Source organism: Orbicella faveolata, unplaced genomic scaffold, assembly GCF_042242905.1.
Source record: "Orbicella faveolata isolate gen_17 unplaced genomic scaffold, um_ofav_v1 contig_1, whole genome shotgun sequence".
NCBI classification, from domain to species: Eukaryota; Metazoa; Cnidaria; class Anthozoa; order Scleractinia; family Merulinidae; genus Orbicella; species Orbicella faveolata.
The window spans coordinates 25989176-26001734 of record NW_028301536.1 but is presented as its reverse complement, the minus strand read 5'-3'; the positions used below and the strand labels follow the sequence as shown (position 1 = coordinate 26001734).

The window sequence follows — 12559 nt, the reverse complement described above, 5'->3', positions numbered from 1 at the left end:
CATACACTGAAACTGCAGCCTTTTTCAATTGAGTTGATCCTGAAGCGTAACGAGGAATAACTTAATAAGGACAAGACAGAATGACGTGAATACCAATGAAACTATACAGGGGTTCATGTGAGCAGAAGGAACGCTCAAGTAGGTTAAGGCCAGGGTCAGGAATGTAACGTGGAATTATGGTTGGGCAGCTACATCTTTTGTTATATTCGTTTCACCAAGCTGAACTTTTCCCTGATTATAAAACGCGGATTCCTGCCTTGCCTTAACATATTATTGTCTTAAAATTTGGTAAATCGGCGAAATGGCGGCGAATTTTAATTGTATTGATCAATTAATGAGCGTTTTCGATGCAAATTTAAAATATGTACCCTGCTACGTTTGGAATGATCTTCCTTGATTTAGTTTTTAGAAGACATAAATGATTAAAAGTCGAATTTTGTTGAAAAATACTACCTTTAACCCTATAATTTTTTTCTGCGAAAAGAGGGCGGTCATTCCAAACGTGGAAGGAAGGATGGAAATGATTGACCTGCATCTTAAGGTAGTTCCCTTGAAATTGTTCTGCTATCAAACTTTTTTTGAAACTTGGCATAATTAACATTCATGATGAGAACATTAAAAAAGTGCAATAAAAAAATGGGGTCACCGTGCTTGTTTATGTGTCAGCAGGCTCTTAAAATGGGGTATTTTTACTGGTTGCGCGTTAAAAATTCGAATCACCGTCATACAGAAGTAAGTCTTAATTACTTGAAAAACACAAAAGTTTATCTTGAAAGTAAAGCTTCTTTTATTTACATCAGCAGTATTGCTTCATTTAAGCCGTTTTTGATTGCCCGGTTGTAGGAATATTGCACTTTTTCGGACAGTTCCGTGATTAGCTTGCCTCGCCTTGGCCAAAATACACCCAGTTCGGAACTATTTTCCAAAAAAATAATCATGTTCTCCTATCAAACTTATTTTCTTCTTGAAATATCTTTTCTATTAGACTGTTCTTAACAAATACCTGAAAAAAAAATCAGGGGTCACCGTGCTCGTTTAGGAGAAAAGGAGCATTTATTTCACCATCGAGCTTAGTTTGAGGGAAATCTCTTACGTTTTGTACGCGCTAATCGCGCGAAAAACGTGCCCAACGTCACGTGACAGGTCACGTGACCTGGCAGCAGCACCACTTCCACTTTAAAATGTCCAGGACGTTAAAACCTAGCTGTGTGCTAAATTTGGTTTCATTATCATTCATGTCCTCAGAAATATAACTAATAAATTATTTTTAACCAGTAAAAGTTTTTGATTTGAGCGTGCTTAAGCTTTCGGTTCGATCAGGACTGTCGTGAGAGAACAGGCTCAGGCAGGGAACTCGATATCGGTATGGGTGAATTACTTTAGTTAGGCCCCGTCCACACTACGCGGAGGAATTTAAAAACGGAGGTTTCACATTGAAAACGCACCAAAAGTTTTCCCTCCACACTATGCCGGAGAAATTTAAAAGCGTAACAATCACCGGTGTGTTTGAGGAAAATCTCATGATTATCGTGATGCCACCTTTTTCGAAAAGCTCCGTCTTCAAAATGTTCTCAGTCTACAAGAAAACGAAAAGCCAGTGTTTCAGAATTCTTCCAGTTCGTTGACCGTTCTCGAAAAGTTCCGTTTTCGTGACGGATTGTTGTGGACCAACCGTAGAAATAAACCTGCGTTTTCAAATTTCTCCGGCGTAGTGTGGACGCTGTATAAGTTTATATCTTTAGCCGGGAGTGAATTTGCCATAGACTTGTGTTGCAATTGCGAAGAAGAAAGCAAGATGTTTCAAAAAAGTTCAGTTGAGTACTCGTTTGAACAGTGGTTACGTGCACTGTCAGTCCGATATATCACATTCAGACTAGCGTCTGCAAAATAACCTCACGAACCAATATCACGAATTCTTCAAGACTGTTTTTATTGATAAGGCGAAGATAGACATGTTTTCTCAATGCCCGTTGTAACTACAACTGTTCAACTGATCTATCGTTTTTTAAGGCAAAAAGCGAAGGGATACATGTTCTATGGAAAGCGCGGGAAAATTAGGTAGCGATGGATTAACAAATCTGATTGGCTGAGAAGAAATTATTTTTGCCGATTAGCTATTGCACTGTAGTTTAAAGCAAAACCTAATTTAAAGTGTGAATGCACCTTCTGAAGACAAATGATTACAAGCCAGTGTTTATTTGTCCCGCAGGGATTGTCGAATGAGTATATACAGCTTGAAGCACCCTTGATCTCTTCAGTTCCTTTTTCAATTGAATTTTTCAAACTATTATGTACAATCAAGATACGATAGATCATCGTCTCTTATCACAAGTCATAAATTAAAGATTAATTTCAAAATATATTGTCCACTACAAAATTACAGGTCGTTGCACGGCAGTAAGGCTCTCATTGCAACAATTTAAGTTGCAAGTCGGACACAAAACTGTCAAATCTTAGCTCTGTCCAAATACAATAGAAACAACTACAATCACAAGGATTCAACCGAACGTTTCGTTTCTTGCCCTGATGCACTGGACATTTCTGCTCCACTTTGGACGTGTATTTTACGACTCACCAGCATACGCTGTAAGACAAGTTTTACATCTCTCTTGAGGAAAGCGTATGCTATCGGATTGGCGGCCGAATTAATAACAAAGAGAATGTCAACTGCTTCTACAAGAGTTGCAGTTGGCCTGCACATATCGAACACATAGCAGAAACATTTGTAGTTCTCGAAGACGTAACAAACGATGAAGAAAAACACAATTGCCACTGTCATTTTGGCGGCTGCTCTGCTATCAAGGGTAGACTCAGTTACAGAGGAAGATGTCTTGGGCGCGTCGTGGTTGAAACGAAGTTGAGCAAAAATCCTTGACGTCCTCTTCGAAATCCTCCTCATGATAAAGAATATTCGAGCTGCGACAAAAATAAATACTAGGATGGGAACAACTTGGAAAATGCCGACCCTGAAAATCAGGAGGAGTTCGCTTTTATTTTCCAGAAAATATGGCACAGTAAACAGCAGGATCGGTGAAATCCACGCCAGGGCAATGGCAATTTTAATCACTCTTGAAGTCATAAACGAGAGATATCTCAGCGGATGAACGATAGCAACGTAGCGATCCAAGATCATTACGAAAAGGTTTGCGGCCGAGAAGTAAAGAAACGTGCGGGAGACCAAGAAAAACGGCCTAAGGCTCTTGGGAGGGTCATTCAACTGGTCTATGTTCAAAGCGAATTGAAGAGGGAAGAAGGTCAGTCCAACGAACAGATCAGCTACGGCCAGAGACAGTACAGACCAGTTGGCTACAGTTTGCAATCGACGAATGGTGAAGATTAAGTAAATCACAAGTCCGTTTCCAACAGTTGTGACAATGGTTAAGAACCATGCTAAGATCCAGTACCACATTGCTGTTTCTTGGACAAAGGAAATTGTGTTCCGCAATGCGATCACATCTCACTGCTGAAAAATTGCAGAATCACGCAGTTTATTACCGACTTATTTTGATTTTTGCAAACCTCAATATCGAGTCATCAATCAAGTATACCACCTTGGGGTCGGATATTCAGTTAGGGCTTCGCATGACGTCCCTTGTGATCTATTCTGATAAGCACTTGATTCATATGTTAATATAGACATTATTAGACAGTGGCTCGCGTGCAGTTCGCCTGGTAGGAAAGGTCGTTTCTATGCTCGGTTGAGCTGGAGGAATTGACCGGAATTTCACTGTTTAAAAACTCTATAATACAAATTTGTCTACTTTAATTTACTGTTTTTCCTGGTGTTTTTTTGGAGGCGGTATGAAATAATGTGAAAATGAGTACGTGTTATTCCTCGAAATCAAAACGAGTTTATTTATAAAACTACTAGACGACCTGCCTACGTAGTCGACCACTATAGTCTTCTGACCCTTAAGTGTTTTTCATTCTTTCTCTGCATCGATAACTTCCCGTCTGATATGGGAATCATTATAGAGATAAATGACCACCAAGGCATTCACAGTGGCGAATTTAGGAGGGTGAATTGGGTTGCTAGAAACGTTCACTTTGGAGAAGCAGAAACAAAAGGTTGTGAATTTTAGGGCAGGAATAAAGGAAAACACTCTGGACAGACACCTCGTTGCAAGTTCTACTTGTGAAATCGCTAGTTTTTTTGTTATAGTAGTTTTTAATTAGGTTCCAATTCTCAAATTTCAACATTTTGAGGCCATGCCCTGTTAATTCTGGAACCCCAAGGAAACAGCCCCCCGCCCCTCCCCTGGAAAAGCCTGGTTGTATGATAGATGTGCGTCCGCATTTTTGTGCCTCGCCTAGATCGAAACACCAAATTAATCCTTACGAAAAACAACAAGAAACTTATCATTTTTGTAAAAAAAGAAAAAAAAAAGGGAGAGGAAAGAAGCGATTTCCAACTTTTACTGCCGTAACTAAGCCTGACCGGAACTTATAATTTATGTGTTCAGCTTATACGGTAAAAGCGATAGGTACATAGCTTGTATCAACTATAACTAAAGTATTTAAAACATGAACACAGATGAAAGCAATGGCTCAACTTTGTATAAAAACCCCACCCTAGAGCCATCAGATTGTTTCTGAGTGTCTCCGACCATGCATAGATAGACTACGTCAGAATGGATTACACCTTGAAAAATCTCAGGCTAATGTAATTCAAGTTAATTCTCGCATTTTTCCCCAAAAATGTGCTAAAACAAATCATGATTTCTTTATCTCTAAGTTGACGTCCTTCAGTTGGTTTTCTAGTAGCATTTTGTAACTAAGTGAAGGTCAGTGTTACGGCATAATTTTGACCTATGTCAAAATCTGAAAGTTATACGAAACAAGTCACAAATGCTCAATCAGTTAACAAACAGGGAACGTCCTCTTCAAAATAGTGAAACTACCATGAGAAATGTTTCAAGACAGTGCAGCGATGTTCATTTATATTCAGAACGGAGATCTTGCCTTAAAAGAGTTTGTCCGTCACTGACTGCAATCGTTGCAGTGAAGTACCACTTTGTGGTTACTAAACTGCCCTTCATTTAGTTAAACCTGACAATCCAAAGTTAATTGCGGTGACTTGATTTGCATTCGCTTCTTGAGTTTTTGACTAAGATGAGATACGTTGTTTTGAGGGTGTTTGTATTTTCTGGACGTTTCGGGCTGAATGAGTACTTTATGCACTCTATTCATTATTTTTAGCTGATTGAGTAATTATCTAAGAGTATTAAATCTCTATTTCCAGCTGATATTCATTATTCATTTTTCTTTGAGAAGTATTCGTTGAATTCCTAGATTAGCAAATTGAAATATTTTCAAAATCCCCCGGGCAGGCAGTTAACCCGCGAACTCATCACTGGTACATCCACTGAAAAGCAGCAGTGCACCCTTTCATCAGCAGAATCTTCTTCCGAATATTTCTTTTAAGTCTACAGGCTTTAAATATGAAAGACTAAATATCGAACTCTCAAAACAAACACCTTATTTGGGGCCACACAATACTGCGTTTTCAAACAGCGACTGAAATGGTAAAATAAAAAAGTAAAAAAAAAAAACCGGAATGTGCCACCCTTTTGTCGTCTTCATTTGCTAATATGCTCAAATACTCCGCGTAGTATTGAAGTTATTATTCTCAAGTTTCCTGTGTATATAGGTTCGTTTCCGAGGGTTTCGAAATCGTACTAAGAATAGAAGAGTGATCCTTAAACTGACAAAGCCGTCTTTTTTTCTCTTTCTATAACTGGAACCGCCTTCAAATGAAGCAGTAACCCTCGGGTATTGTACGTGTACCGATACACAGGTTTGTAACAATTGATTGTTCAGTAGCTCGCTTTCGCTTCACGTCCTAAGAGCTGTTTTTACTAATTATTAGGTAAACCAACAAATAGCTAACAATGATGATATAATAATTAACGCAATTCTCTTACAGTCTAACTACCGTGTAATCGGCGCCACTTTAGGCTATGAAACCAGTGATATTTTTATATTGCGGAGCAGGAAAGGGAACTTCCAGATGTAACCTTAATATCCAAACTGAAACACTGTATTGCACTTGAAACTGATTGGCTTAAATCAAGGAAGTTGTTCTTCTTTCTTTCCGTTTCCCATGCAGGTGAGTGTACAGGTGCTCAGTTGTTCCGGTTTTAGTAGTGACACTCTTATCACAAGTTGTTTGAATCCGTCATGCTGAGGAGAAACATTTGATGCTCTATATCGGACTGCATGGAGCACTGCAGACTTTCTGTCGCGTACTATTGGGTCTTGTTTGGGGGCAGAGTATTTTCTTCATCTTTTTTATGTTTACCAGTGTATTCAGCCCAGAAACTTGCCGAAACCAGACAAACCACTGCAGAAGCTAAGCCCGGGAAACCAGGGCCGGGCTAACCCAGGATTACCGAGAATTTTGTTTTCAGTTTATGACGTTTCGGTGAGCTTCTCAGCTTATATTGTTTGTCTTTCTGTTTTGAGTTGGAATAATCTCAAACTGCACAAAACATAAGGAGTCAAAAACATTTTTATGGAAGAAAAATTTCTACTTCGGTTAACGTTATCCTGGATTAGCGTTAACTGGCATTCGAACAACCCAGCCGCAGCCTTTAAACAGTAATTTATTTTTGTGGGCGAGGACGGTGAATAAAGCTCTCTAACTCTTCGCTTGGTGCACAGATCAATATAACAGCATGTTTCCTTTTTTGAACAAATAACATGAGAATTGACAACGTTCATGTGATCACTTAACAATAATATCAACAAGTGTCATCAACTAAGTGGTAAATATATTGCGTTCAGCTCTAATAGTTACAAAATACATCTGCAACATTTTATCAACAGATACATAAATGCCTATCAAAATCTAGTATGAAGCTCAAATGATTATGAATTTCTGAGTCCAGGTATATTTTAACCTCGCCTGATTGAAAAGAAGCCTCTCCTATCAGCTATTAGTTAGTTTATGTACATGCAATGGCAAAAAGCACAATACAGAATAAACAAAAATTAAATTAAAAAGCTCTCCTAGTTTGGTTACAGAAAGCTCTGGGAGAACTCCCAACTATGTCAGTCTTTCTTTCCTGATAATTGCTTGTAAATTCAACAACAGTTTAAAACCTTCTAACAACACTTTCTATTTTGGGAAGTCACACTACATTCGAAAATTTTAATCTGAGTTCTTAGAGTCTTTCCTTACAATCACAAAATACATTCATTTTACAACATATTTTGACCTAAGTCCAATTTCTGTTGCTCTCTCGGGTCTGTTTCCCGCGGGCTCGTTTTCTAAGAAGAGCGGGACGGTAGAGCCGGTATTAAAATTGTTGCCGTGTCTCCGACCATAGATAGACTATGTCAGAGGAAGCAACTTGAAAAATCTTAGGCGAATGTTCTTAAAATTCTTGCATTTTTCCCCAAAAATGATGTGCCGGCTACAAATAATCATGTTTTCTTCATGTCTCTTCTTTTGGTTTTCTTGTAGCAGTAAGTCTCTAAGTGAAGGTATTAAAGCACAATTTTGACCTAGCTGGGTCAAAATCCCCGTGATCATGATACTAATAAGAAAGTTACAAAACAAGTCACAAATGTTCGAGGAGTTAAGAACTGAAATAGGGTTTTTTGAAATCGTACTAAGAATAGAAGAGTGATCCTTAAACTGACAATGCTGTCTGTTTTTTTCAAGCTGAAACACTGTATTGCACTTGAAACTGATTGGCTTAAATCACAGAAGTTGTACTTCTTTTTTCCGTTCCCCATGAAGGTGCTCAGCTGTTCCGGTAATAGACGTAACACTCATGTCACAAGATGTGTTTATCCGTATTTATGCGGTGCAGTCATACTGGGGACAAATATTTCATGGTCTGTATCGGACTTGAGCACTGCATTGTGTAGAGCATGTTCTCTGTCTCTTTATGTTTACCAGTGTATTCAGCCCAGGAACTTGCCGAAACCGGGCAAACCTCTGGAGAAGCTAAGCCGGGGAAGCCAGGCTGTAAACTGTAATTTGTTCTTTGGGGCGAGCTATGGTCTTTTCTTGGTTCACGATCTATATAACTGCTTGTTTCCTTTTTTGAACAAATAACATGTTTAATGTGAGCTAATATAGCACTGCAGGGTTTTGTTGGCCAAGGAACTCAATTTAGGCATGTCCGTTCCCCTCTTCATACAACCTCTGTCAAGTTTTTAACAAATTACACCTAAATGCAAAAAGAGATGGCAACTGTTTTGTGACAGAAATGGCAATGTCGGAAATTGACATTGTTCATCCGATCACTGAACAATAATATCAACAAGTACAATCACAAAAGTGGTAAATATAATGCTTTCTTGGTTCACTGATCAATATAACTGCATATTTCCTTTTTGAAAAAATAAACATATTTAATGAGAGCTCATACAGCACAGCAGGGTTTTTGTTAGCCAAGGAATTCAATTTAGGCATGTGCGTACCTAACACGGATTTCCCCTCTTCATATAACCCCCGTCAAGTAATTAATATTAAAATTACAGTACAGCGGAACCACGTTAATCCGGTCACCAACGGGCCACAAAAATCTGGCCGCATTAACCGGGTAGTCGTATTAAAGTGGTTCTTCAAATAGGAAAATGACTGAATAAGGTTTTTTTCGGGCCAGAACAAAGTGGCTCACTGTAATAATGAGGTGGCTGTATTAACGGGGCGGCCATAAGGCGGGGTTCCACAAACAAAAGAAAAGCAGTTGAAAACTGTCTTGTAACAAAAATATCTATGATGAGAATCGACAACGTTCATAATGATATGATCACTCAACAATAATATCAACAAGTGACGTCAACAAAGTGGTAAATATAGTACGTTCAGCTCTAATACAATGAGAATTTAAACATGTTTACATCACTTTATCAACAGATACATGTACATTAAGGCCTATCAAAATCTAGTATGAAGCACGAATGATTATGAATTTGTGAGCTCAGGTATATTCAGTTTAACCTTGCCTGATAAAAAAGCCTCTCCTATTAATTACCTATGTACATGCAATGGAAAAAAAATAATACAACACAGTAAAATAAACTAGTTAACAAGCTCTCTTGATCTGGTTAGAGAAAGCTCCGCGGTCTTTGAGAGAATTCCCTCTGACTATTTCTTTCTCTCCAGATAATTACCAAGTCATTACTTGTAAATGCAACAAGAGTTCAAATAGTCCTAAGAACACATTCTATTTTGGGAAGTCACACTACGCTCTGTGATATATTCTGTAGTTTCTCACTTGACAAATAACAATAATATCAAAAACACAGTACATAGCAGGACAATCTAGCTTCACGAACATAAGAGAGGATCATAAGCTCAGCTCCAAGAAGCTTTCCTTAATAATAATAATAATAATAATAATAATAATAATAATAATAATAATAATAATAATAATAATAATAATAATAAAACAAAGACTCTGCATGGATAAAAGAGCAAGAAGACCTGCACAAAGACCTTAAGGCCCAATCATGGAGAGCAATAAATGTCGAAGAGACCACCAATAATAATAATAATAATAATAATAATAATTTACATTTATATTGCACAAGTTACATGAATTGTATGATCACTTCTGCATAACAAAAGTGAGCTATAAAACAATTAAAAACTAAAAAGTATAAGAATGTACAATGGGCTAAAACTTACAGTAAAAACTAGATAAAGATTACAACCACAAAATACATTCATTTCACAACATTTTGACCCAAGTCCAATTTCTGTGGCTCCCTTGGGTCTGTTTCCCACGGGCTCAATTGCTTAAAAGAGTGGATGGTAATCAAGCCTAATTTTGCCTAACCTTGCCTAATATCAAGGAGCCACTTTTTAGGTGCCAGGCTGAGTGCAAGTACAAATTGACTTAAAAATACGTATGAAGATTATTGATTCGTTATTTAATAGTAATCATCATTCGCAAGGTAATGCAAGACTGGCCAATCACTAAATATATTACCTTAAGCTAACCAGTTTTCATAATTTTCATCATTGGTTAAAATTAACCCACAGGATTTGTTTTCCTATTTCTCCCTGTCCTTTCCTTCCTCACATACTTACACCAACCTATGCAAATACGGTACCTCTCTGGAGGCTAATAACAGGACTGTTAATAAGGGCCATAACTAACATGTGACAGCTGCTACCGCTAAAAATGTGTGATGGGCCCTTGATGTTATGAGTGACAGTTGTAAGCAATTATAAATGGTGTGCACATGTTAACATGCTCATCCTTAAACCACACTATATTCTTGATTAGACAGCCTGCTGTTAATAATATTGAGAGTTTCCCGAGAGTACATCAAGTTTCAGTTGTTCTCATACACACTGGACATCTGTTCACTGTCTCTCCTAAATATTGTTGTGAGGAAAACACTTTCAACCCCCACCCCTAAAAACAATATTGTTGGAAATAGACATTTTAACCTAGCCCTGTGGATGCAATTTCAATCCAGCATTTCTTTGTAGTCCAGCATCTAATCAAGAAAATAAGGCACAACCATTATTCTTAATCATTCTTTTGCTGTTACATAACCAAGTCACATGTTTGTTTATGTTGTGTAGTAATTGGATCTCTATGATGCAATCAGAGAACAGGTAAGATTTCTGACCAGTTGTGATCTAGTGATTAAAGTGAGTGAGCTAGTTGTGCCATTGCCATTGCCAGTCATTGCTTCTTCAAGGGGCCTGAAGGTGTAAAATAAAACCTGGGATTTGGGTCACTGGGACTGGGAATTACAAAAACAAAAAATGGGACTGGGATTTGCACAAATATTAGACTGGGAAATAGGACTTGGGCAAAATTTGGGCTGGAAAATGGAATTTATACACCCCAATTTAGGACCCTCTTCTTCCAAGGTACTTGGGCAATAATTTGAGTACGAGATAATTGCTTAAGTTTCCTTTACAGCAGGCTTACATTCTGTAACTAATACAACTTAATCTGAACTAACTTTTGTTCCCCTACCCTATTAACTGACATTGCAAAGATACATAACTTGTTATAGGGTTTTGGTGACCTTATTAGTGGGTGAGTTCATATCTGTCAAAGTGGAGGGGGGGGGGGGCACTCACATGTATAAGCCATATAAAGGACCCCAGTTGGAAATGACCTGATAGAATGCTTGAAATGCTGTTACTTTTCCATCTGTTTAACAGTGGTGGCTAATTTAAATTTGACAACTGAGACCCTGTTAGGGGTAAATTCCGACAAGCGACATGGCCTTGAAAAGGCGACATGAGAGCTATGAATTGGTGACGAACGACAGACTACTCCAGCGAAATAGAGAAAGCGACACCAATGGCAAGATAGACCGACAACGAATTTCGGAACTGAGAATGCATCGATTGTTTTAAACATCTGAGTCGAAGTGAAGACGCATTTCCAGAGTTTTAAATGTGTTTTCCTCTCTCATGCGCAATGTTGACGGGTTGTGAAACCCAGGCTTTCTTATATATGCTAAAACGTCCACGTCCAATAAATTGAGTTCGTCATTGCTGAGTATTTTTCTCACTCTCAGCTGAGTGAGCAGTGCCCTAAAATGCCTAAAAACATGCTTAAGGAAAAAGGAAAGAGATCTTCGACAGTCTGCTTCATATTTTTATTAGTGGGTCACCAGTGAAAGAATATGAAGCTGTATTATCAACAAATGGCATTATGGAAGGAAAAGAGAGACAGGGGAAAGCTGCCAAGGTCTTCTTGTCTTCAGCAGAAGATAAGGGTTACGCCAAATTCAAAGGAATATAGATAGGAGAGATTATCTGATTGAGGCCGTTGAGATTTTGAGTTAAAGAACAGTTGTTAAACATAAACATGGTAAAAATAGCCATAGGTTCGATTGTATGGCTGAAAATAGCAATTCCAAGTGCCTAAATTTCAGAAGTTCCTTGGGGAGCATGTCCCCACATCCCCTAGGAGGTTAGCAACTTCAGCACTCGAAAACATGCCCAAGCCATTAGAAAGCATGCCCCCAGCCCCTTAAAAGATTTTGAAAAATTGAAGTAGCTAAGAAGTCTTTTCCTTCATTCTGAGTCAAAATATGATGCTTTAAAAGTAACCATAGAGTAACCATTAAACCCAGTGACTGGAGAAATGCTGGCTCTGCATAAGAATTCCTACTGCTGAAGTGGTCAAAGCAAGTGCAAAGCATACAAGGAGTAAATTATATCCAAAGAGATACTTAATTATATATGTACTTGACTAAAACAGCAAGGAACCTTCAATGTGTGAGAAATAATTGTTTCAGCGTGAGAGCACAAGATTGAATTCGTTTGTGTGAGCCTCGTGCTCAATGCGTGAGACTTGAGAGCACTGTGTCGGTTTTTTTTTTAAAATAAACAAAGGTATTGCGATGTGTTATACATGTAGCCTCATTTTAATCGAAAAAGGTCAAATTTCCTGACACACTCCTCTGAGACGAAATTCTGACAGGCGACATAGGAATGTTACGAAATGCCGACATGGCTGGTGGCGAATTTCAGACAGGGGACATGGGTACCCCCACCTACCAGAGCCTCATAACTACTATGGATTTATCTCACCCACCTAGACAGCACAAGCAGCAG

The 12559-nt window shown here is 38.3% G+C and overlaps 1 protein-coding gene across 1 annotated transcript; it reads right to left on the bottom strand.

Moving 5' to 3' along the window:
* Positions 1 to 1913: 1913 nt before the first annotated feature.
* On the bottom strand, positions 1914 to 3539 carry LOC110043541 (putative G protein-coupled receptor No18). Its single transcript, XM_020749003.2, has one exon. It carries the CDS (start codon positions 3407 to 3409, stop codon positions 2489 to 2491), a length of 921 nt encoding a protein of 306 aa, XP_020604662.2. The 5' UTR covers positions 3410 to 3539; the 3' UTR covers positions 1914 to 2488.
* Positions 3540 to 12559: the final 9020 nt, after the last annotated feature.

Coding starts and splice junctions, on each gene's coding strand:
- LOC110043541 (XM_020749003.2), bottom strand. CDS start 3,409: ATGTGGTACTGGATCTTAGCATGGTTCTTAACCATTGTCACAACTGTT.